Below are 26,938 nucleotides of genomic sequence, written 5' to 3' on the forward strand. Positions count from 1 at the left end.
GCAAAGAATTTGAAGCATCACATGAGGCTAGAAAGGTATTAAAAACACACATCCAGCCTGGTAAGAAACTTAAAGAGTTAGTGCTAATACACAGAGGTGAACTCAGCCGACGTTTCACGCGCTTGCCGGATGTTGAAGTCCGTCAGCAGTGACTGAGCTCCCTGATTGTCCAAGGCCTGGTCATGAGGGGAGCAGAGAAGGGCAACTGAGTCACAGGCCTGTGACCAGGGTTCAGGGACCAGCCAACAAGCAGGTCCCCATTGCATGGATGCATGTGTTCAGGGATGAGGGACGTGGGGCAAAGTGGGAAAGGAGGGAGGAGACTGGGGAGGCCTTGCTTTCTCAGGCTCACTCAGCCCATTAGACTGAGCCTCGGGTGCTCGGCAATGACTCTGCCTTTCCAGAACTCACCATCCCTGAGATAAGGCTGCAGGCTCACTCTCGGTTGGTCAGACTGGGCAGCTTGACCGACCCAAGAAATTGTGCATTGCCTTATACCTGAGAGGCCCTTTTTTTTGTTTTTTGTTTTAACTTTGTTACCAGAGCCACTTCAGAAAGACCACAAGGATGATGCGGGACTGGTCTGGTCTCCGTCATGGACTTTTCTGTAGTGCCTTCATGTTAAGGATGACGCTGCGTTGTCAAGGCCTTCGTGTGCAAACGAACACTCCCCCTAGGAGCTTTCCTCCTCTTGGTTTTGTTCACCCAAACCAGGAAACGAAGCAATATTCCAAACACCTTCGACCTCATTTATTCATTTATTTTTTAAAAATCACACGCATTGTCTCCCTGTTCTCTTTCAGGGAAAAAGAAACAGTGGCTTCAGACAGTGCTTCTTTGGGAGTCAGAAGCACTGCAAGTTGACAAAGCTCTGTCCGGCAATGGGGTACACGTTCAGGCTGGCTGCTCGGAATGACATTGGCACCAGGTATGATGGTCCCTTGCCCTCGCACTGTTGAGCTCTCACGTGGTGATGCTGGAAGGCATGAAGACATCCACGTGCCCCACACCCAGCCACCTTGGAAGCCCGCTAATCGGAGGGTAGAAGGGGTCTCAGGTGGCCTCCGTGCAGCCCCACAAGCTGTGAAGCAAAGACCCCACAAGGGGTCCCTGGAGGCCCAGACAGAGGTAGCAATTTAGATTTTGAAAGAAATCCCTATTGAGGCTTTATTTTTTTTTTTCAGAACACTTGCCTTGTCCTTACATCACTTTAGTAAGTGACTCATGCAGTTGCCTTTTTCAGTTATATTTGAGGTTGTCTGATCGAGAGGAAGGGGTGCTGGGCCAGCCTTGGTGGGCAAGCCCTGGGCACACAGACCTCACAGGACTGGAGAAAACCCACACTGCCTGGGGTACGCGGCTCGCCTCCGAGCTGTGGAAGGAAAGCCAGAACAGGTGTCCAGGGGGGGTATCTGGGGTTAAAGACACTTTGAAAAGACCATATTTCACTTGCCCTTCCTGGGTAACTCTCGATGAAGGGGAAATTCTTTTTTCTTTCATCACCACATATTGAAAATCTTAAAGGTTCAGCGCATCATTGGTCCTCCAGCTCTTTTCCAGCCTCAAGAGTATTGCAGGGTTTTATGGCCCCCTCTCCCCCCGACCCGTGATAGCCAGTGGTGCATTTTCAGTCTGCTGGTTGAAAAGTCGTGATGATAAAGGCTCCAAGGGTTTGTCAGTGCCTTGGAAGCAGCATAGATTTCTGGAAATACGACACCGTATATATTTATAAGACCTCTATTTCGTCAACAGACGACTGTGCCCACATCGATTTGAAGGTCCCTTGGTGGCCGTGGGTCATAGCTCAGTGACCTTGCAGTGTTATGCTTTCTCCTGGGTGATTGCAGGGGAAATAGCTTCCTAACTATGTGGTCCCACAGTGTGGTGTGCTTTTTTCATCACAGACTAAGGCAAGCAGTCAGGCAAATTTGGAGTCGGGGGAGGGAATGTCACATAAAGGATGCTTGCCTTGGTTTGCTGAATCTGTCGTGCCCCAGACTTTCCAACCCGAGCAAGCGGGGCAGTAGGTAAGCCGATCCGTCCTCTTTTAAAATGCCCAGAGCCCTCCCATGTTCCTAACTGTGTGTCCTACCGGGTCTCTCTCTGCAGTGGTTATAGCCAGGAGGTGGTGTGTTACACATTAGGAAACATTCCTCAGATGCCCTCTGCACCAAGACTTGTTCGAGCTGGGGTCACATGGGTCACGTTGCAGTGGAACAAACCGGAAGGCTGTTCACCTGAGGAAGTGGTCACCTACACCTTGGAAATCCAGGAGGATGAAAATGTAAGCTTTGCAGATTCTACACACGTGCGTGTGTTCTGTGTAAGTCGGTATTATCGTAACGGACAGAACACCATGAAAACCACAGTAGCTCCTAATCTCTACTCCCACCGCCAGCGGCAGCTGGTGCTTCCCACGTCTTCCCCACCTCAGGGAGCGACACTCCTGTCCTCCTGCTTGGGGAAGCCAGGAAATCGGGAGACCAGACATCGGGCTGTTTCTCAATATCTAAGGCTACTACCCTTTCCCAAGCCGCCATCACCCCATCCTTGGATTATCGAGGTGCTCTCTTTAAGTATTTTCCCTCCCCTCTCCCTTACTAACCATAGTCTGTTCTCCACAGGAAGCCTGGGTAATGTCACGTAGAATAGAGGGTGTCCGGGCTCTGCTCGGAACTGTCCTATCTCTGGGCCTCCCCTCCCTTCCAGAATAAAAGCCAGAGCCCTCAGGATGCCTGCGGGGTCCTGTGCCATTAGACCTTTCTTGCGTGTCCTTGTTTCTGCCTCTGTAGTCTCGTGAACACACAAGCATGCCCTGGCCTCAGGGCCTTTGCACTTTCTGTGCCCTGTAGCTCGAAGGCCCTTCCACTTACCTGGGACTCATTTCCCTCTTTTCCTTCAGGTCTCCTCTCACGGGTCACTTGTGGAGAGCCCTTCCCTGACCACCCTGTAAAACAGCACCACCCAATAGAACTTGTCACAAAGATGGAAACAATCTGTAGTCTGTGCTATCCAGTGAAGGTCGCACCTAGTCACATGTGACGCTTGAGCACTTGAAGTATGCCTGTGGGCCCAAGGAACTGAATTTTTAATTATACGTAGTTTAAACTCCGGGAGCCCCGCGTGACTGCCTTACGTAACCAGCAGCTCAGCAGACCCGCTGCTGTGTCCTCTCACCGGCTTGGTCATTTTCGTTGTAGCACTAACCCCGCACCACATGCTTCATGTTTCTGTGCAGGTTTTATGTTTCTGATCACTGTGTCCACCTGTCCACCACTACCAGGTGGGCAAGGCTTTGTCTGTTCTTGGGCGGTGCTGAACCCCCGGAACATGTGGGGAGTCCTGATGCGGAGAAGGCGCTCAGGAAAACTTGATGGAGAGATGGATGGAGGGTTGCGCGATCGAGAATACGTGGAATGAGTCCTGGACACGCAGCTTCTAGTGGCTTATTTGTCCCTTTGAAGGATCGTGCCTGTCCCATCCAAAGTGTCCTTTCCTCCTTGGCCAGAAGAGGACACTGTGTGGTCAGAAACCTCAGCCGCAGTTTGTTAAATAGCACATTGCAGCCGGACAGTGAAAGACCTCGAAAGATGAGGCTTTTTTTTCATAATAACATTAAATACATTTTTTTTTTGAAAGCACATACTGCTCTGTCACATAGAGCTGCTTGGTGGTTTCGTCCTTTGCTTAAGATGCTTATTGAGTAACCAGAGAAGTCTGCCCTGTCCCAAAGCAGATTTGCATCCTCTCATGGGGAGAGCATTGTTCTCCTTCACATTAGTATTAGCCTCACAGTAAACTTCAGTGCACCCAGGAGAAATTACAGTGGGATAGAGTCAAATTTTTACTTCAAGCTAGAGTGCTATGCACAGCACCGTGGACGCTGATACTCTTCTCTGCAGGCCCTGCCAGACCTCTGACCGCTGGTGGTGTTGGAAAGAGGCAGTGGAAAAATCCTAAACACAGAGGTATTTAGTAATGCCCAGGATTTAATGACACTGATGTTTCTTTCTGGCTTTGCCTTTGCAGGATAACCTTTTCCACCCGAAATACACTGGAGAGGATTTAACCTGTACTGTGAAAAATCTCAAGAGAAGCACACAGTATAAATTCAGGGTGAGTCCGTCGTTTTGGTATCTGAACTGCTTAGAAGAGAGGCTGTCTTACGTTGTGCCATTTACCATTCCGAATGGACCCCGTGGGTTAACTGTTAGAGTTCACTCTGCTTTACTAGAGTTAAGATAGAAAAGCTCTATTTACTGATGTGCACACAGCCCTGTGTGTGTGCCTGTTGGTGAGAGAAGCGTGTCTTCTGATTGTACCCAGCCCTCTCTGATCCGGGGGCCCAATGGTGTTGGGCGCGTAGTGGTCCTTCAGTAAGTAGCTATTATCAGTGGTTGAGCATCTGCCTTTGGCTCAGGTCGTGATCCCAGGGTCCTGGGATTGAGTCCCGCATTGGCCTCCCTGCAGGGAACCTGCTTCTCCCTCTGCCTCTCTCTCTCTCTCTCTCTCTCTCTCTCTCTCTCTCATGAATAAATAAAATCTAAAAAAATAAATAAATAAGTAGCTATCAGGTGATCAAGTGAAGTGTGTGACTGAGGAAAATGATAGTTTCTGATTTTTAACAAATCCTTGTTATTTGGAGTTGGCTCTGAGACCATAGGGAAGCGCTAGCATTTCTCCACAAGGTGGCATTGCCCTACTCTTGAATAAGGGCATTTCCACCTGCTTTCCCCTCGCCTTATTCTCCTTCCCAAGAACCAGGCAGTAACATAACCGGTTATGTTTTTTATGTCTTCTTGAAATGGTACAAAATGTCTTTAGCTGAAACTCGCCTTTATTGCTGTATTTTTAATTGCTAATAGCTAACCGTACAGAAAATAAGTACCTCAGGAAGGAAACACTTGTAACTCAGTGTTGAGACGGAGACAGAGGAAACGTATGTGCGTGTCTGTCTATGTGAGTTTACAGATGCCTTGATCTTGCTGTGTTAAAAAGTTCCCATTTCTTCAACACCTGATATCTAAAGTATGTTAATATATTTTTTTTCGGTCGTGTTCTAGCTGACGGCTTCGAATGTGGAAGGGAAAAGTTGTCCAAGTGAAGTTCTGGTGTGTACGACAAGCCCTGACCGGCCCGGGCCTCCCACAAGACCCCTCATTAAAGGACCAGTTACATCTCATGGCTTTAGTGTCAAATGGGGTATGTTTTGCTATTGTTACTGTTGCTTATTTTTGACAGGTTTTTAAAAACTAACTTCAGTAGTGACAAACCAAAATAAGAAATAAAAGGTATTATTTGTGGGAGTTTTACAGATTTGGAATATATGTATGAGAAACGTCCAGACAATTCCACCAACTGGTCAAACAGACAATTCTAAGAGCATTTTACTTGCTTTATGATTTCTACCGTGTTGTGTTTTTCCTTCTATGCAATCGCTGAATATATATTCATTTCTTCAGTAGCTTGCCCTTACTAAACAGTAGTGATATTTAGCATAAAAAACTTGATTTATAAATTAATATTGAAAATAAATTTGAAGCTTTAGGTATGTCCTCATAAGTAAATTTTGAAGTACAGAATGTTTAAGTTAGAAACTAGGGAAACTTTAGTTTTTGTTATTATTTGCATGGAACCAGAAATCTGGTGTTTGGAGGAATCGACTAGAAGGCTATTGTGGTTCACCTCTGCATCGTGGATTACTTCAATGAAATCAAGGCCAGCAGAGGGGTGCCTGGTTGCACATTTGGTTAAGCCTCTCACTCTTGGTTTCTGCTCAGGTCGTGATCTCAGGGGTCATAGATCGAGCCTGGCATTGGGCTCTGCGCTCAGCTGGAGGCTGCTTGACTTTCTCCTTCTTCCTCTGCGCTTCCCCCACACGCATGCACACTTGCTCTCTATCTCTTTCTCTCTCTCAAACAAATAAAACTTAAAAGAAAAAAGAAATGAATGCCATTAGAATGCTGATAAACATTTACAATTATATGTAAAACTGTTATGATGTATATAATTATCACTCAAGTGTCCTCATAGCTACCCAAAAGGCAAAAAATAAAAGGATAAATTTAAAATAAGATTTTACTTGGCAGCCAAATCATGGGAATTTAAAGTATTCAACTATTTGGGCCCCCGGCTGGCTCAGTTGGAAGAGCAGATGACTCTTAATCTTGGGGTCATGAGTTTGAGCCTCCAGTTGGGTGTAGAGATAACTTACATAAGTATTTATTTTAAATACAGTATTATTAAATTGCTACTGAGGGATCAACCATCGAAACATAAAGCTGTTTCAAGTTACCTAATAATTTTGATGCACAATTACTGGAGTATCTATTTCCTTGGAGGATGGATACGATTAAGAGAAACTAAAAATCCAGGTGTGCTTTTTGCCAGATTGTGAAGCTTTTTTCTCAGAAGATCCTAGAAAGTCCTATAAATGCTAAATGTGTACTTTCATTAGCTATATGCTAGAATATTGAACTTCATCATTACTGTTTTAAGTATCTTCCTACTGAAGTGTGTACACATTAATGGAAACACCAAGTGAAAGAAGGGAAGTAAAGTTCCTAAATCTGTATCTAAAATAGAGGGGTGGCAGACAGGAAAGGTAAATTCTGCGTAGTCTTGCAAAATTAGAATGCAGAGTATTTTTCTCATCGAAAGGAAACTTGTAGGCACGAAGTTAGCAGTGGAGTAAATACCCTGAGTCCACAGGGCTCCAGAAATAAGCCAGCACCCCTTCTCAAAACGCCTCTTTGGCGCACGTACTGATTGATCCGCAACTTCGGCTGCGTGTCAGGTTCACTTGGGATATACCGTATGCTTAGTAGCAAACTGCTGGAACAGATTTATTACATTCTGATGTTTTCCTTGCCTTGCCAGTAAATTTTGCACTTTCCTTCTCTCTCTGTCTGAAAAGAATCTAGTCACTGGTAACCTAAGTGAGGTAAAGAATAAAATAATAATAAAAGGAATATAGATTTCATCTTATATAAGAATTACTAAATGTTAAAGAGCAGAAAACAGAATTTTCGAAGTAGATTTATTAACTCCTAGAAAAATCGATTCATATTTTGAATTTTGCTCATGTTCCACTAAATAACTCTTTCACATTTCTAGCTCTAAGACTTTGAATATCTGATAGCATTCAGGGTCTCTTAACGTTTTTGTTTCTTTTGTTTTTCAAGAATAGTGCAGTAACAATTTTGTCTTTTGCTTACTAAATCCAGAATTAAGGCAGTATAATGTGATGTGACTCTCTGTGTTCTAATATCGGCCAATAAAAACTAACGCCTTTTCATACCTAATACGACATTTGCTTACTTTCCAGATCCTCCAAAGGACAACGGTGGTTCAGAAATACTCAAGTACTTGCTGGAGATTACTGATGGAAATTCTGAAGGTGAAGTTTTGGGATATTGTTTTACTCTAATCTAGCAGCACTCCCAATTATCTAATATGATAAGTGTCTGTGTAGTCATAGTGGGCAGCCATAAATTCTAATGATAGTGCTACTACAACAAATAAACCTTAATCGTGCATTTACAGTTTTCTCTTGTACAGACACCATCAGGGATCAGAGTATACTTAAAATATACATTTTTATCAGGTCTTTAAATTTTCCATGTCATTTCTTTAAACCAGAGGCCCTAATTAATAGAATAATTACATTTTCATCCCGTGTCTTGGCATGCTTTCTCTGGAAACTCTTATAAGCAGAGAGAGTCAGAAGCAATCAGCAGGAAGGATGAGGTGGAGACAGCAAAGGAGTTCGGTAATCTATAAATTCCCATGTACAGTGAGAGCAAACGGAACATGGTATTATCGTGAGCTAGTGACAGTGTCACGCTTTTATAACAAGTTTAGCAAATGTCTTTCCATATTTGTGACATCTGAGTCAGAGTAGTCATCACTTGCCACTCTATGTGGATTAAAGTAGTACAGTGTTAAAGATAGAATTCCCTAAATAGTGCCTTTTTAAGAATTCTTGAATCTTTTTTCCAATAAAATTCATTGGGTTTTAATAGAAAAAAGTATAGTCATCAGAACTTTTAAAATGACATATTTCGCCACTCCAATAATCCCTTTAACCTCTCACTTAAAAAAAAAAGTGATTTATGGCATATGGCAAGAGCATTAACAGTGCCTTTTGCAAACAGGCAAAGTGCAGGTGTGGTCTTGCCTTTTATTCTGTCCCACAGTAGCCACCTGGAGTACTTTGGTTTTCACGTCAGTCAGGTCCTATTTTAAACTGAAAACAGGAGAATGCTTTGAGATGGGCACAGCTGTTCTGATCGTAAAATCATATCCTGGGCTAAAAACCTGATGTCATTTTTTACGTTAGAAAACCTACCTAGGAGAGAAATCAGGTGTATGCAGCGGCTGCTTGTGAGAACCTAAGTGTATTTGGAATGTTCGTGGATCTCTGATAGATCAGAAGCAGACGCCGTTCTCTACTTAAAGTGAACAGTTCTGCTGGCGCAGGAAGCGGGTGCTCAATGCAGTCTCCTCAGCTGGTCCCTGTTCCCATTTGCCCCATCACAAGTTTTTGACCAGCAGGGTCAGAATAATGCTTTTTAATCACACACACACACACCCGCGCATGCACACACACCCACCCACCCACCGCCCCTTGTCCCTGGTGCCTGTGACTTCATTGTAAATATGTCCTAAGAAGCAGCTGAGGAAAAGTTACTTGAGTAAAATATCATGGAAGAGGGCAAAAATATGTTCGCTAAAACAACTTCATGGAGAAACGGCTTTTGTGAAATAGTCACCTGGCTGTATAGCCCTAGGGGGAGAGCGCCCAGCCCTAGGAGGGGAGAGCACCCAGCCCTGGAGGGAGAGCGCCCAGCCCTAGGGGGAGAGCACCCAGCCCTAGGGGGAGAGAGCACCCAGCCCTAGGAGGGAGAGCGCCCAGCCCTAGGGGGAGAGCACCCAGCCCTAGGGGGAGAGCGCCCAGCCCAAGGGGGAGAGCACCCAGCCCTGGAGGGAGAGCGCCCAGCCCTAGGGGGAGAGCACCCAGCTCTGGAGGGAGAACGCCCAGCCCTAGGGGGAGAGCGCCCAGCTGCTTAGATCTGTGAGGCAGGAGGCCCCTGATGCCCCCCCCACCCCCCCACCCCCGTGGCAGCAGCCTCCCCAGACATCAGGAGCCCTCCCGAGGCCCCACCGACTTCTCTGATCCTAAAGGGTAGTCCAATAACCAGGCCATGCCAAGTGCCTCGTCGTTGTCATTGTCACCCTCCCAGCCATCTTTGTGCTGGAGGGAGCTCCACGAAGACAGCAGGGGGACCGCACCCACCGTGAGCCATGGGAGAGACTGCAGTGTGTCCCAGCCTGCCCAGGCACCTCCTGCCGCCGCCTGCCCCTTACCTTGCTGGGCCCAAGGCCACCTCCCACTTCATGGCTTGCTTGACACTGTCCTCAGTCGCTGCTTGTCACCCCCCACCCCCTCCCACCCTGTTCCACCTACAGACCTTGTGTAGTTTCCAGCATCCAGACCTCATAGTCAGGAGATGTAATAAGGGTAGTATTAAGTAGTCTTGCCAGCAGTACTAAGTAGTAAGAATGACTCCGTGTTGTTTTAAATATTTAACTTGTGAAGGAAATGGAAAGAGGGCCCTTGGCTATTTAAAAAAATACACACACACACACACACACACACACACACACACGAGACACCGGTTCTCATGGAAGCCCCTTGGAGCATTTTCTCATCAGTAACGGTCAATACTGTTAACATTTTCGCAGAAGGCATAAACTCATGCACGAGCCTTGTTTTACAGCGAGTCAGTGGGAAGTGGCGTACAGTGGATCGGCTACAGAGTACACCTTCACCCACCTGAAACCAGGCACTTTGTACAAACTCCGAGCATGCTGCATCAGTACTGGTGGACACAGTCAGGTTGGTTCTGCTCCGGTGTAGACGCAACTTCTTGGGTCAAATCCAGACAACCGATCGATAGCATCAGAATGAAATTACGGTCTCAACATGTATTGTGGTAATGCCACCTGCCACGGTATCCCATCAGGGAATGGAAACTAGGCTGTTTTTTAAATTGTTCTTTAGATGACAAAAAAAAAAAAAATAGGCCTAGAGGATTCTCCACTGAATTACCGTGTTGCCCGGTACGTTTGTCACTTAGCTGTTTCCTGGAAGACTTTGGCGTGATCACATGTGACAGCTGAAAATTGAATGTCGCCTGGCATTCACATTAGCTAAGGAGCCTCCGTGATTGCAACGATAGAAAAGCATAGGGCAGAAAAAAATAAGTGGGAAATATCAGAAAGGGAGACAGAACATGAGAGACTCCTAACTCTGGGAAACTAACTAGGGGTGGTGGAAGGGGAGGAGGGCGGGGGGTGGGGGTGAATGGGTGATGGGCACTGAGGGGGGTACTTGACAGGATGAGCACTGGGTGTTATTCTATATGTTGACAAATTGAACACAAATAAAAAATAAATTTATAAAAAATTAAAAAAATAGAAAAGCATAGAATTTAGAGTCAAAAGATGTGACCTCTTGTAGGGCTCTGCTGCTACCCCGTCTGGCAGCCTTTGAGAGAGACACACCTTCCCCAAGGTACTTTACTGCCATCTGCTGGAAAGTCATCACAAAAGCCGTGTGACAGTGCCCAACCTACACAGCTGTACGCAGCAGCCTGTCCCTTAACATCTGCTGTTTATGTGACCTTAGAGCAGCCCACTTAACATGTCAGGGGCCTTGGTTTCGACCACACGGTGTTGTCCTGGGCTCAGAATAACCTTATAGACCTACAGGGAGGGCCCTAGAAGCAGATAGTTGTCTGGTGGCTTTACCTGACATTCAGAAAGCGAGTAAAAGGCAGGATAGTAAAAAGCCATTTTCATGGGAGGGATATTTAACACTGTGGTTTGAAACCATTAACACTAAGAGCGACTGAGAGATGGTGGCTTGTGTGGATTTATTTTTCACGGGGATCCTTGCGGTCGGGGCGCCTGGCTGTGCAGTCAGGGGTCAGTGTACCTCCAGTGCCGTCTGCTGTTTGCTCCGTGTCCCCGCCCCGCAAGGATAGCGGCACCGTGATGTCTAGGGTACCCGCATGGAGGCGCTTAGACCGGCCTCCAGTGCCAACGCCCTCTAGGATGCCTCCCCGCCAAAGCCACGGATGGTCAGCCGGCCCCTCCTGGGGGTGAGGCCCGGCACAGAGGCTGTGCCGCCTGGCCGTACGGCGGACGAGTCCTCGGGACAGGATGCGTGTGGCTGAGCGACATAGCACTCCTCCCCCCCCCCGCCCCGTCTCAGAGACGCTCAGCTTCCGCATCACTGGCCTCATGCGGCCACGTCCTACAGAAAGGCCTACTGTTCTTAGCGGAGCCTGCTGCTCAACGTCAGACTCAGCTGATTAATATTAGTCCTGTTAGCCTTTCTGCTCTGTATGTGGATGGCCAGCCACTGGCGACACTGCTTAAAAACGTCATCCCGCTGCTGTCCCGTGTCCCCGTCTGTCCTCACAGAGGATCTCTCGGATTGTAGTTGAAGGGAAAGCAGGTGTGTGCTCAGAATACGCAACCACGTCTGTGACTCCGACCTCGGACGTGATCATTTTTACCAGCGCACACGCGAGGGGTCTCGTTGAGAACACTCAGGTGTCCGCATCCCACGTGCGACCCCGTTGTGGTGGCTGCTGAGTCACAGGGTAGCCTTGCGTGGCACGGAGGCGCAGCGAGTTCCGGTAGCTGAGAGCCGCCTGTCCGCTCTTTCTCCCGCAGTGCTCCGAGAGCCTCCCTGCGCGCACGCTGAGCATCGCCCCCGGTCAGTGCCGGCCCCCGAGGGTCCTGGGTCGACCGAAGCACAAAGAAGTCCACTTAGAGTGGGGTGAGTGAGCAGATCTCCACGTTGGCAACCGGACGGTTGGAGACTGAGGTTTAAGATTTAGGCCTTGTTAGGAGGTCGGCCGCGTCCCCTAAACCCTGGTGCCTTGGGTCGAAGATGCCCGCGTCCTGTTGAGCGTGTGCCGGCCCGGGGTCGTGTTCCCCTGTGCACCGCCGCTCGGCCTCCCACTCCCGTTGGGGCCGCACACGGGCACCCCCCGTCCTTCCGAGGGCACCTTCCTAGAGGAGCGCTCAGAGCAGCCAGTCTTCTTTAGGAACTTTTCCATGTTAGTCATAAAAGCAAAGTTGTGCGCAATTGAGAGAGGAGAGCGAGAGGAGGTCCGAACGGTGACGTCTCATTCTCCTCGTCTTTTGTCCTGGGGGTCCCGGCACTTCGCGGTGTTAACTCAGGCTGTGTGAGCGTCTCCTGTCCACAGCATGGAAAGTTGCAGATAGAAGCGCGCACCAGTCTATCAGACTGCTTTCCCCACCACGTAGGTCTACAAAATAATGGCATCGGTACCAGCTTTGGGTCATTTATCTTGATTTCATGAGACCTCTGGTTTTAAGTTAAAGATTCCTTCGGTAGCTTCGTCTCCTTAAGGGTGTAAAGAACTTTGCCTAATGATTCTGTTGTTTTCAAATTATTTCGTTCCTGTAGTTCAGTGTCCTTGCTTGGGCAACTACAGATGATAGCATTCAGAAGCTTCTTTATCTCTTTTCTTTGGGGGAGGGGAGAGGTCTTCTGTAAGAAAGGTGCTGGGGACTCCTCACCCCAAACCTGGTGGGAAACCAGGTGCGAGCTGGTCAGGTGCAGGCAGGAAAGTGTTGTAAGATGCAAAGCATCCTCCATTCCCAGACGTTCCTGCCTCCGAAAGTGGCTGCGAGGTCTCAGAGTACAGCGTGGAGATGACCGAACCCGAGGACGTGGCCTCCGAGGTGTACCATGGGCCGGAGCTCCAGTGCACCGTCGGCAACCTGCTCCCGGGGACCGTGTACCGCTTCCGGGTGAGGGCTCTGAACGACGGCGGGGTGAGTGCAAGCTTGTATGCCGCCGTGCGTACTCGGGATCCAGGGCTCTCCCCTCCCAGCCCCCTCCGGAGTCCGCGACAGTGTCTCTCCAGCCTCGACACCCATGCAAGAAGCATGTGTAAAATCTGTTGAACCCAGCATTGGAAATCTCATTTTATCCTTTTATCATTTTTTTTTACGATTTTATTAGAGAGAGAGCGAGCAAGCCCACGAGCCAAGGGGAGGGGGGAGGAGCAGAGGTTAGAGGGAGAAGCAGACTCGCTGGGCAGGGAGCCCGATGCGGGGCTCGATCCCAGGACCCCAGGATCATGACCTGAGCCAAAGGCAAACACTCAGCCGCTGAGCCACCCAGGCGCCCCGTCATATCATCCTATTAAGAAAGGGTTCAACGTCGGTAAGATCACCCTTTTGAAGCTTTTGGCCACTTTAAAAATAATCTTGCACTCACTCGTTGACGGTGTTGCTCAGTTCCAGGCGGTGAGGACCACGTAATGACTCCTTTACTGTGTCTAAATGACCCAGCAGTATCTTAGGTCTGTTTTCAGAACCCGAGTGGGGTAGAGGCCAGGGAGGCCAGCTTCTTGTGTTTGTTTCAAGCAAAGACGGAGAAAACGCTTCTCCACCTTCTGCTGCTTCCCTGGGAGGTGTGGAGATGGCCCAGCAGAGACCGAAAGTCTATGTCTGTGTTACGCCTTTATTTTTAAGTTGCAGAGTTAACGTAGGTTGGGGGAGAGTCATGGTAAGAGCAAGGTAACCGGCCACAGTCGGGCTCTCCGGTGCACCCTCAGCCCCCCAGGCGTGCTTGGGGGTCGTACGCTTGAGTTCCATACAAATAAGTAGGGGAAATTAATTGATGGAATTTTTATTTTATTTTTGATGGAATTTTTAAAAATAAGAAAGCACAACTGATAGCACAGAGTTGGCAGTGACTTTTCCTCGCTTTCAGCAGCCCTGCGCGAGCCTGGCAGAGGGAAACCTGTTTGTCTCCAGTCCCTTGCCTGTTGGCCACGCTCTCTGTGAAGACGTTGGCTCCAAAGTGGGATCCCAAACCTTTAGCAAGAGCTGACTTTCTTCCAAGTCCCAGTTGGGAAGGAATTTCAGACTCAGCACAACTATTCTGGGGGGGGGGGGAATGACTGTGAAACTAAACAAAAATGTTTCAATGAGAAGGAAGCTTATGCACCCAATTTAATATAATTAAAAATAGTGTGGAAGAGGATGACCACAGATGCCGCAGCAACTGTCGTACTGTTTTTGCTCTCTTTCCCGTCAGCTGGTCAGGGCATCTCTGCCATAACAAAGATGCATGTGCCGCTCTGTTGCTCTGAGTTTTACTTTGTCTCCTTTCACTAATTTATCATCTAAAAAACTGTCAGCAGCCTTGGTTTATTCCTGTTACATTGAAAGTTATCCATAGATCTGACTGTAGTCAGCATCTGAGGTCTATTCCAGAGAGCATCTCTCCCATCTGCCCCCGCTGCCCGGCATCTTTGCAAGTTATCTTGGAAAATTTGAGTGGTTTTTTTCGTTGTTGTGTTTTGGGTTTTGTTGTTGCTGTTTTTTGTTTTTTTTTTAATCTTTTTTCCCCCCCCATTTTGGAAAAACAGAGTCATACGCTTCATTAGCCTAGAAATTATTTTCTTTCATTCTCTACCCCAACTATGTGTGGTATCCCAAATCCCACTATTAAAATGGGTGATTATGGTTCTCTCAGAATGATGGTGGTTGGCTCTGAAATAGTGTGATCACCGAAGGCCCTATGAAGAACAGAGGAGTGCAGCATAAACCTTGAGATAGTCGAGACGGTGGGGTCGTACTGAGAACAGGTTAACAGGAGCATTCATTTCTACGTAGAAAATACCAATAACTAGAAGAATTAGCTCAGAATTTGTTAGCCACCAGTTTCAAGCAGATTTTTGTGTGTTAACAATTAAGCTGCAGTCTACATCTGACTTCGTTTTCTTTGACGTCCTGTGAGAAATGTTAAAACAGAATGCTGTGCTGTGAAAGAAATCAGCATGTTTTTGTTTCTGGTGTCACAGTAAAGGAAGAATGTTTGGTAAACCTGATCTTTTGGAATAAAAAGATTACGTATATAATAGACATTTACCACTCAGGGAATGTATGTGGGAAAAAGCCGGGGCACATTCCATTGAAAGTGAAAGCCATTAGGTGATATTTTTCAATCCGTTCTGCTGATGGTGTTAGCCTGGCCCTTATATATGCACACAGACACACGTGTGTGCACAGTGTCCATGCAGGCATGTGTGTGTTCTTCTCTTTCAGTACGGCCCCTATTCTGATGTCTCAGAAATCACCACTGCTGCAGGGCCTCCTGGACAATGCAAAGCACCTTGTATTTCTTTTACACCTGACGGCTGTGTCCTAGTGGGTTGGGAGGTAAGTCAGGCGTGTGTTCTGCATCGGCTTCTGTTTCTTCTACTTCGTCTGCCCCCAAATGCAAGTTACAAGAAACCTACAAAGCTAAAATTCACATGTAGATGATTTTTACACATTAATCTCCCTTGGCACTTGATTATGTCACTTAGAGTTATGGAAATTTTATCACTTGTCAGACCTGAGTCTCTTTCATGCCTCTTTCTTTTGTATCTGAATTCCCAGGGGCATGTGGCTCTTTTGCCCAGTTACGTAGTTGGACACAAACGTTAGAGCATTTTCTTCTCAACGAAATTAACTACTTGAGTTTTTGCTTTCCAGAGTCCTGAAAGCTCTGGTGCTGACATCTCAGAGTACAGGTTGGAATGGGGAGAAGATGAAGAATCCTTAGAACTCATTTATCACGGGACGGACACCGGCTTTGAGATAAGGGATCTGTTGCCCGCTGCACAATATTGCTGTAGACTACAGGTAGGTTGACGTTACTTAGATGTTACTAGTAGACCCTGGTGTTCACGAAAGACTCTGGGGAACTTAACGACTTGTGATGGAGGCTATCGAGGGATGATCTGGAAAGAAGAGTGCTTTTAAATAAAAACAAATTCAGTTCGTTTTTGGTGTCTTATAATTAATTATACATTATTTATGTATATTATTATTATACATGTTATTTATATATACATTATTATAATTAATTTCCGCTTCTCACCACCCTTATGTCTTGTGAATTCACTGAATAAATGACCGAATCCAAGGCAGAGGTGTCACGGCTCCTTAGAGAAGGTTCCTTCCATCTGCGTTCTCCTGAGATGCACAGTTCAGTGGGGGCAGATGCTTAAAAATGACAAAAGGCAGAAGATGTATGTGCTGGTTGTTAAATGGAGCCAGAAACAAACATTAGAGTGATTTGGACTAGTCTGTATTAGATTACGGGATCCGCCTCCCACTTCTCAATGACCATTCCCAAGGACGGTTAGCTGGAAGCTTTGACTTGGGAGTCCAAATGGAATAACATCAACAACAGTTGGCTCTTAGCCTAACCCCTAACAGTGAAGGTAGTCATGAGTTTACTCTACTCTTGACTTTTACTTTATTGATTTGGTTATTTTTCCCCCTTTGTAAAGCCTTATTTTCCTGAGAAAACAGAGTTCTCTGTCCATTTCTTTCCGTTTGTTTATTCACATTTTTGGGCACAACTTTATCCCAGAATCAAAGGATGATCAAGAGGAGAGATACAAAGATTAGTCAGACATGGTTCTTGACCTTGGAGACGTCTGTCTTCACACGTTTAGACTTAAGCCAGATTTAGGTTTCTACCCGATTTAAGTGATGAATCAAATTGCTTATTACAAGTGCATCAGCCTATTGGTGTCTCATTGGAGAAAATATTCCCTTCCCAAATTAATTTTCCAGATCAACCGAGGCTTCTCTGTTGAATTCTGAATCCTGCTTTATCATAAACATTCTGATTAAACTCTTTTGTTATACACCTTCCTTCCTTCTTGAATGGAGCACCTGGGACATAATTAACTCTTTGTCAATGAGTCAGGGTCACAGCACATTATCTGATCTTTATAATAGCAGTGCTGAGTCACTGGGAAAAGGTTGCAAAATATGTGCTACACTCCTGTTTTTGGAACAAGGCAGGATATAAATAAAGAACTGTCTGCCACCACAGGAAAGAACTTCACTACACTTTACGAGTTTTGATCCCCTTAAAATGTTCTTCTACTTCCTTTCCTCCTTTCGGGGTATATGTTGTCGTTTAGCACCCACTCTTTCCCTGCAACTGATTTCAAAAGATACACCGACTAGAGTAAGAAGAGAGCCTGCAGAATCATCTTGCCTCTCTGTTTTGAAAGTTTAGAGGTAAAAAGTATTTTCAAATGTCATACTTGTTTGTCATAAATTGAATGAGACCTTGTGAAGGGGGATAGTACAGTTTTTTCTTTAAGATTTATTTATTTGTTAGAGCTCAGAGAGCGAGAAGGGGGGGGAGCACAGGAGCAGAGGAAGAGGGAAAGAATCTCAAGCAGACTCTGCTGAGTGGGGAACCCAACATGGGAATTTCATGTCAAGACCCTGAAATCATGACCTGAGCCAAAATCAACACTTAACTGACTGAGCCACCCAGGTACCCCAAGGCATTCTTTTAAGAACCACCATTGCTATGCAAAAAAAAATGTATTGTCAGGAAAAAGGTCTCCTCAAATCCATATTGATTTCTTTGGCACATATGGGCCAGATATGAATTATTTTCATTTGACTTACTGCAAAGTCAGGCTAAACCCAAATAGTCTCTTTGAATATTTGGCATCTTAAAAATTAAATCACTGTGATACTCACATTGTGTTTTTTATAAAAATCGGGTGAAGCATTTGTTTTGCTCAAGAACTTCTGCAATTTTATATTCTTCCTTAAGAGTATTTTAATTAACAAGGACCAAAACAGTTCCATTCACATGAGGCCTGTTGTATATTATAGGCATACTTTTATTTATTTTATTAAAAGAGTCTTCCAAATTGTTTTGTTTTTTGGAAACTGATGATGATAAGTAGTATAAATCAAGAAAGCATTTCCCATAAAAGAAAGCTAGTAAAAGAAAGTGGGATCCTGGAGTAGAAAAAGAACATTATTGAAGAAACTGGGAAGGTTGGAATCAGGTCTGTATGTAGTTAATAGTGTCGTGTCAATGATAATTCTGTGGTTGCTGTTTTGTTCTCGATCTTCCCCAGTAGGGAAGCGCTGGCTGTTGGCCAGGATCTTCCATGTTGATCAATTTAATCTTTACAATGATCCTATGGATTAGGTGTTACTGTCCCCATTTTGTATCTGAGGAAACAGGCTCTGAGATAGTAAATTGCCTAAGATCACACAATATGCATACATATTTATATGCATGCTAACTGTACAGTTAATAAGAAATAGAATCCAGATTTGAACTAAGCTCCAACTCTAAAAGCCATCTCTTTTCCTTCTATTACATGGTGATATAAAGCCTCAATTAATATGAACATTGAGCTCCATGATGTCTTATTTTTCTATCCCTGTGTGTGATAAATTAAAAAAATATATTTAAAAATAATAAAATCTCTAAATATATGCTCTAAAAATAAATCGTGACATTAAGAATTTTACCACAAAGAGGGCAGCCCCGGTGGCCCAGAGGTTTAGCACCACCTTCAGCCCAGGGTGTGATCCTGGAGTCCCAGGATCGAGTCCCATGTCGTGCTCCCTGCAGGGAGCCTGCTTCTCCCTCTGCCTGTGTCTCTGCGCCTCTCTCTCTCTTTCTCTCTCTCTCTCTCTCTCTCTCTCTCGTTCTGTGTCTTTCATAAATCTTAAAAAAAAAAAAAAAGAATTTTACCAAAAAGAAAAAAGAGAGTTAGGTATTGTCATGAAATAGGACTAGATAGGACAAAATATTACAGTAGAGTTTCAAGAGTGATTTGTTAGCAAATGAATGTTCTGAACTTCTTTGAAATCAACAGTAATATATAAGTGTTATAGAGGAGCCCAGGTGGCTCACTCGGCTAAGCGTTTGCCTTTGGCTCAGGTGGTGATCTCAGGGTCCTGGGATTGATCAGGCTTCCTATGCAGCAGGGAGTCTGCTTCTCCGTCTCTCTCTACCCCCCTCTTTCCCTTCTTCATTTTTTTTCTCTCAAATAAATAAAATCTTTTAAAATTAAATAAAACATTAAAAAATAATGTTACAACTTCTGTTTCAAACCTTTGATTAAGGAGTTCAGACTACTTTCATTTAATTTTATAATGTGTCCTCATAACCCCTCTTATGAATTCAGTGAGAACTAGATTTTAGAGTACATTCACTTTTGTAAGGAGGCCGCTAAATGTTTTTCTGTTTCTAAGGGGAAAAAAATAGACATTTAATAACATTTATTGAGCACATATTCTGTATCAGGTACTGTTCTAGTTGCTGGGGAGACAGTGAGCCAAACAGACATCTTTGCCCTTATAGAACATACATTCTCATCTGGGAGAAATGAAGTATATCCTATGGTGGTGATAAATACTATGATGAAAAATAAAGCAAAGAAGAGAAGAAATAGGAAATGAAGAGGATCACGGAGGGTGAAGAGGGGTAGGGTGGCTGCAAATTTAAATACGGTGGTAGGAGAGGGCTCACTGAAAGGCAGCCCTTGAGATGATTGAGTGAGCTGTGCAGATGTCTAGGGAAAATGTTTCCTGGACAGAAGGGCAGCAAACTGGAAAGGCCCTGAGTTGGGAGTAGACTTGATGTCCCTGTGAAACAGCAAGGAAACCAGCGTGGCTGGAGCAGAGTAAGTGAGGAGGGATCGGTAGGTGATGAAGTCAGAGTGGCAGTGGGTTTTTATGGGAGGGTGGTGGTGGTGAGCCGGTCAGATAAGGTCTTGCAGGCTTTGTGAGGACTTTGAAGTTTATTCTGAATATGGTGGGAGGCCACTGATGGGATATGAGCAGTACCGTACTGTGCTTGGTGAATACATCGTATCGGGCAAGGGCTGACACACATACCAGTTAGGACGTCATTACAGTAGCCTGATGAGAGTCGAATATATTGGACCAGGGTTCGGTACAGGATGTGCTGGCAGCCTGGATAAGGGTATGAGAGGAAGAAAGATGTCCAGTGATATCTCAGGGATATGACTTGAACAGCCTGAGGGACAAGGGACAAGAGAGACTACAGCAGGCGCAGTGGGGTTTTTTTGGTGAAAAGGGATGGAGTGGTGATGAGGGAACCATGTGGACCCCTGAGTTTGAGATGCATATTTGACGTTCAAATGGAGATATCCAAAAAGCAGTTGGATATACTGGGCTACCATTCAAGACAGCGGCTAGAGCCACACAAGTAAATCTGGGAGTAGGATATAAATGGCATTAGAATATAATATGGTACTTACCCCCGAGATATGATATGAGTGACATTTTGTCCCCAAGACAAGGAGATAGAGCAGAGATTAAACAAAGAAGAGGTGGCCATGGCCTGAGCCCTGGCGGCCTCCCGTGTTGAGAGGTGATAAGTAGCAACCGGCAAAGGTGATTGAGAAGCAGCAGCAGGTAAGTAGAATCAAGAGTATGGCCCTGGAGCCCAAGTGAATAAATATTTGATAGAGCAGTGAATAACGAAGGTCTCAGCTATAGCTCTCAGGTAAAATCAGAAAGCGCCGAGAATTGACTTCAGAGAGGAGTTTATCATTCACATGGAAAACTGTTGAATACTTGCCATTTACTGTCTACCCCAGACAGGTATTGTGGATGTCACAGGATATCACAAGACCACGTATAACCTGAAGTGGGCTGTGCAAATACAAAGTGTTATTTTAAAATTATTTTTCGTAAATGGTGATGATGGTGATGTTATCTTCTGCTTTATTAACAGAAAAGTTGTTATTGCCTTTTTTTTTTTTTTTGGAAAGTCATTGTGAAAGTGAGCATTTTCTGCAATTTATTTCTAACTGTGTTTCTAGAAGTAAATTTGTCTGTTGCGTTAGATTGATGCAACAGCACCTAACACGGGGTATTAGAATTTGCATTGGTATAATGTGGACTTCGTCTTGCTGTTATCTTTTTAGGCTGTCAATCAAGCTGGAGCAGGACCGTATAGTGAGCTTGTCCTTTGCCAGACACCAGCATCTGCCCCTGACCCTGTCTCCACTCTCTCTGTCCTGGAAGAGGAGACCCTCAATGCCTACCCTGATTCACCTTTTGTGTGCCTTGTACTGAACTGGGAAGAGCCGTGCAATAATGGATCTGAAATCCTTGCTTACAATATTGATCTTGGAGACTCTATCATCACCGTGGGCAACACCACCACCCACGTTTTGAAAGGCCTCCTTCCAGAAACCACCTACCGGTGAGTGCAGGAAAACAGACCTAAAGTTGCATCCAACACATCAGTTCTTGGAGCTATAGACCCTTCAGGTTCTAAAGGCCAAACGAGTGAATTCAAATCATTTTTCCTTAATATATTTTAAGGGTCCTCAATGCAGATACGTCTTTAAAACTAGTATTGCTCTGTCCTTTGTGAGTCAGTTACAAATCTATATAATTCCTAACCCTTGAGGGGGAATTTCACCTACTGCTTTCAGTTAGTTCTTCCCTCTTGGTCTCTTAGCAGCCACTCCTTGTACTTTTACTGTGACTCATGTCATTCTGTGGACGCCGTCTATCCTCAGCATGTACTTGGACACCTCTGAAGCAGGGCGCCACCATTCTTGTGATTCCCCAGAAGCAGACACAGCCTTACGTAGCATTTGTGATGTAGCTTTTACTCAAGGTTTTTGCAAGGGGCCAAAGGAAAAAAGTTAGATTACACATTACTGAGCAAAGCTCAATTAGCATCTGCATCCCCTGCCCGGAGTTCTTCTCCAGGAGCTAGCAACCTCCTCTTCCTCTGCTCACCCATCATCATCTTCTCCAACATGGCCTCTTAAAATTGCAAATTACTTTCCTCTGTCTCCAAGTTGCCTTCACTCCCTCAAAAGGAAAAGTGTATGATTCATGGTTACTCAGGTATGCCCCCTTCAGAGCATCTGTTCCAGACAGTCTTGATTCAGGGTGGTGGGAAAGCAGTGCACATGGAGTAGGAGCCGCACTTCGGATTTCGAGCTTGGATCTTTTCCTGGGCTGACGGTGGCGTGGTATGATCCTGTCTCTTGGGACATCAGGCAGCAGCAGCGAGCCTCTGCACACAGTCAGCCCCAAGATCGGGAAAGTCAGCACCCATTGCACCCACAACTATTCTGTACCCACACAGTCTTTCTCGTTTTCACTTTCAGTCCATTACTCAGTCCACTACAGGAGATAGTCCATACTTGATTATAAAATAGGCTTTGCATTAGACGATTTTGCACAACTGTAGGCTAAGGGAAATGTTCTGAGCATGTTTAAATTGGCTAGGCTAAGCCCCAAAGCTCAGTAGTCAGGTGTATTAAATGCATTTTTGACTTCTGCAACTAGACTTATTTTACTTTTCTAAAACAATGATGGGGTTTTTTGTTTGTTTTTACTCTTTCATTATTTAAAAAAAAAAAAAAAAAAAACACCTCTTTTGGGGACAGTACTACATAAGGCATGGGCCTGTGAAATAAAAACAGACCCAGTCTTTGCCCTCCGAGCACTCACAGGGTTGAGGGACACTTACATAGCCATAGTAGGATAGTAGGTTATCGTGACATCACAGGCTGAAAATAAAACTGTACAGAATCCTGTTGTTATTTCAGAGAGGAAGACCCAGGTTTAGAGTGGTCAGGGTGCTTTGAAGCGGGACTTGAGATAGACACTAAATAAAGAGGGCTATGACTTACTTAAATGAAGAGGCAGGCCAAGGGCATTCTTTGATTTCTAGCCTCTTTAGCCATTCTCAAAAAAACCAGTCTTGACTCTTGTTTGCTGACCTCATGCCAAGTGCCTGTTGTGTCTAGAGCACTCTAACCAGGTGCTGAGGAAATCCAGGAATGACTAAGTCCACACCTTGACCTCAGGGAATTTCCCCAGTGATGACACTCTAAGGAAACCTCACCATGAGGAAGAATGATTAAGGAAATGGCAGCCCCCCACCATCCAGAATATTGCCTGACCTAATCCCTAATCCGAGGAAGACCTCGGAAGAAGCCACACTAGTTCAGGGACTCCCAGAAAGGTTTTGTGTCCATTCTGATCCACATCCATGTCTACCCCAGAGTGAACTCACACCCTCAGGTCAGCCCTCTGAATGAATGTTTGGATCAGAAATCAGGAAAGGCCTCTTAGGGCAAGTTGTTAGCCCAAGAATTTTCCTCCTTTCAGACATCGTGTCTACCTTAAAGGTGACATAAGTGACTTTAAAATGTCAGGGCTCATGGAAGGATATGATGATAGGGTAATGCCGACTCTTCTTACTCCACACACAGTCCAGTGACTTCAAGAAAGAAATCCAGAGCTCAAAGACTTGAAGGAAGGAACAGATAATGATGAAATGGCATTTACAATGGAAATTACCAAAAATATCTCCCAGAGATGTGGTTGATTTAATGTCTAAAAGTCCCTCTCAGGGTAATTCTATTTTAGAGAGGATGAGATGTTTTAGTAATGTAGGGACTATGGAAGCATGAGTTTAGGTTTGGGTCATAAAACTTCAGGACTATTTTAAAAGTATTTAATGGATGTAGCATAAATAACTCAGTATCGATATGCAGGGCTGTTTCAATGATCCCATTTTAGACAGATTGGTTGAGACTGGAATAGCTTTAGGAAAGGTAAACTGTGTGTTCCTGCTGCCCCCCTGTCATTGCTGGCCAAGCAATAAACAAATTAGATGTTTTCTATTTAAGATATTATGGTCATTATTTATATTTAAGGTCTTTTTTTTAAAGAACTTTAGACTAGTTTCTATAGTACATAATTGGGAGCTCTTTTGTAGAAGTCTGACCAGCCCACAGTCTTGTTCTTTATATGTTTCAAACACAAAATTGCAATAATTATAATGAAATACAAAATGAGTATTTCACGTAACTAAGGGTGTAATTTTGGTGCAATCAACTTTTACCTCACCTTTTTCTGTTCCATAAATTGGTTAAAAGATAAGTGAACAGATCATGATGTTCTAGACAAAAGTGTGGAATGAAACATTTCAAGCAGGCTATGGGGTTTGGAGAAAGGACTTGTTTCTTTTGGTTGTTTGTTTATTTTTAAACTTCTGCAGTTACACTTTGTTCTCATGCTGAGTTTGTCTTTCTCTCTTTTGCCAGAACAGAAATGTGCACCTCTGTAAGCACACCCACTGCCACAGAAAGAGGTTTCAGTGGATTTGTGGCTTTTCCATTGGTGCTTACAAAAACAACCCGCTGGCTTACTGACACCCTGTATGGAATTTGATTGGAATTTACAATGCAGTTTTTAAGGGTATTACTTTTGAGCTTAGAACTGAGTTTGGAATTGTGTTTGCGTTTTGGTTTCAGGAGAAGGAAACATTATTGAAAACAGAGACATGGCTTTCTTTAGGCTCTGTGAGCAGAGAGAAAAAAATCTCCTGGTGTCACCCCTCCCAGTGTCCTGGTTTGAGTGTCTCCAGTGACCGGGCAGTGTGGTTCCAGCGTCCGCTCACCAGGGAGTCCGTTCCATATGTGAAGGCTATTGGAATACTATACACTGTATATATAGTTGTGGGTGCAATGGGTGCTGAAACTATTGTTATAGTGTTCCCATTATGTTTTGTCGAAACTTCTGTATATTTAACATCTGCTCAGTTGCCAGAGCCTCCCTTTAGTGTAGTGGTTATCACAGTGTGGTTCCTGGACCAGCAGCAGCAAACAGCAGCATCACCTAGAAACTTCCTGAAATGCAGATTGTCAGGCTCTACTCTAGACCTGCTAAGTCAGAAACTCCAAGGGTAAGGCCTGGCCCTCTGCTTTAATTAGCCCTGCAGCAGATCAGCAGATTTTGTTGCATGCTGAAGGTTAAGAACTTTTGCCTTAGAGCAGTGATTCTTGGGTGTTGGTGTATGTAAGAATCACCCAACCCACAGAAGTCTGAGCCCCATTCCTGTAGACTATGGTTCAGTAGGACCCAGGGGGTCTAGACGTCACTATCCTATCGTGTCAGCTGTCCTCTACTTAACCATCCTCACTTCATTCACATCTGTCTTCACTAGCATGGGTTTTCTATTACCTCCTCCATCCTCTTCATCGGGTGAGTTCCGTTTCTTGACAGACTCTTTAATGAGCAGTGTCCACACCTCCAGGAAGCGTCTGGTTGGCTGGCTCAGCAGAGCAAGACTGTCACCTTACATGTTCTCCATTGAGCAGTTAGTAAAGTTGCCTAAGATTACTTTTTTTGGCAACCTCATTATGTGTCTGACTCATACCGAGCTACCTGACCACTAAAACTGAAGGTAGATTTGTTCATTATGCCCATTTATGCTCCTTGTGCTGGGTAAAACAGAGATGAAAATAACATGTATTGAGTCCTTACTGTATGTCAGGCACTCCATTAGCCTGCCAAAAAATGAATCATAAATCATTTCATTATAACAAGATGAGGTGGGCTGCATTAGGAGACAAATTCTAAGTTGTTCAAAAGTAGCAGATTGGAGTCAAACAGCTTGACTGCGGTCCTGGGTCTCTCACTTACTGTCTCTGTGACCTTTGGCAAGTTAGTTACATTCGCTCTGTGCCTCAGTTTTCTGATCTGTAAAAAGGGGATAATAACTTCAGCCACCTTGAAGCATGTGTTTTTAGATAAGATTCCAGGCACCTCATGTGGGACCTGATGCACAGTAAGTCACACTCAATAAATGATCTGTTGCTAACATTGGTGGGGAAGAAATGAGCCGCCAAGTGGGTTGTGACCAAATTATAGGTCTGGGGAAATCTGGTGTTATTTCTTAAGCAGTGGGAGACCTTGAAAGTTTGGTTTCCTGTCAAAAGGAAGTCTAAGTGCCTGGTGTTGGATGACAGCACGGGTACCCCAGGAGCCATCCAGGATGCCCTCTCCTGAGTCCCATTGCCCCAACTGCGTCATTTCCCCCAGAGACTTCCTGTCTTTCAGCTATTATTTTATATTCCTTTGGAAGTTATCTGATGATTATTCCCTTCTTTCATATTTTTTGTCCTAGATGATTAGATGGTAGGTTGGGGGGGTGGGGGTGGTATAAAAAGTCCATCTTTTGCTCTTAGGCCTCTCCTCCCTCAACTCTTCCCAGCTGTCCTCACTGCTCCTCACCCTCACGCTGGAGACACCCTGAGTACGGGGATGGCTAAATAGGATTGAGAAGTCAGCTTCCCTAGTTGAGGAAGCTTCATTTGGGAAGTCATTCTTCTTTTAACATACGGAGCGTCAGAAATTTGAGCGTGTGTGTGTGTGTGTGTGTGTGTGTGTAAATAAAGTGCATTGTGGAAGGCTGTGATCTTTTCTTTTTTAAAAAAAACTTTTGGGGGACGTCTGGGTGAGCATCAGTGGTTGAGCATCTACCTTCGGCTCAGGGCATGATCCTGGGGTCCCGGGATCGGTTCCCATATTGGGCTCCCTGCATGGAGCCTGCTTCTCCCTCTGCCTCTGTCTCTGCCTCTCTGTCTCTCATGAATAAATAAAATCTTTAAAAAAAAAAAAAAAAGAAATAAAATAAATAAGAATCATTTTTTTAAAAGACTGATTTATTTTAGAGCAAGAAAGCATGAGGAGGGGGGCAGAGGGAGTGAGAGAAAGAAACTCAAGCAGACTCCACGCTGAGTGTGGAGCCTCACGCGGGGCTGGATCTCCCCACCTGAGCTGACAGAAGTCACGTTTAACTGACTGAGCCACCCAGGGCCTCTGGAAGGCTGTGATCTTCTGAAGCAGGAATATACTTAGTATCTACAATTAGTAGTAGTAGTAGATATGTTAATAGTGGATTTTCAATCAAAAGCTATAAAAATATGCTTCATTAAGAAGCCTATTGAATATATTTGATCAGTATTATCGGTGTACTGATGGGTATCGCAGACTGCTAGGCACTTGAGGTTTTTCACATCAGCCTGGCCAAGATAGAGTTTCTCAAGAGTTATATATCATTTCCCTTCATTGTTGAGCTAAATTCCATTTCCTGTATACTTAATTTGTAGAGTTTAAGATTTCAGAAACTGATACAATGCATTCAAAAAAAAAAAAAAAAGCCAAACCTGGAGATCTGATCCGATCTAAATTT

General features: G+C 44.9%; 1 protein-coding gene across 1 annotated transcript in view; it reads left to right on the top strand.

The window, feature by feature from the left end:
* Positions 1 to 26,938, top strand: part of FNDC3B (fibronectin type III domain containing 3B) — a 339,644-nt gene that overhangs the window by 280,231 nt on the left and 32,475 nt on the right. Inside the window, 11 exon segments of the mRNA XM_025425602.3 lie at positions 804 to 928; positions 2,110 to 2,284; positions 4,030 to 4,116; positions 5,064 to 5,202; positions 7,328 to 7,399; positions 9,783 to 9,901; positions 11,749 to 11,854; positions 12,710 to 12,882; positions 15,169 to 15,282; positions 15,601 to 15,750; positions 20,850 to 21,130. Of these exon segments, the coding sequence (XP_025281387.1) occupies positions 804 to 928; positions 2,110 to 2,284; positions 4,030 to 4,116; positions 5,064 to 5,202; positions 7,328 to 7,399; positions 9,783 to 9,901; positions 11,749 to 11,854; positions 12,710 to 12,882; positions 15,169 to 15,282; positions 15,601 to 15,750; positions 20,850 to 21,130 (1,541 nt within the window).

Source organism: Canis lupus, chromosome 34, assembly GCF_003254725.2.
Source record: "Canis lupus dingo isolate Sandy chromosome 34, ASM325472v2, whole genome shotgun sequence".
In the NCBI taxonomy this organism is placed as follows: Eukaryota; Metazoa; Chordata; class Mammalia; order Carnivora; family Canidae; genus Canis; species Canis lupus.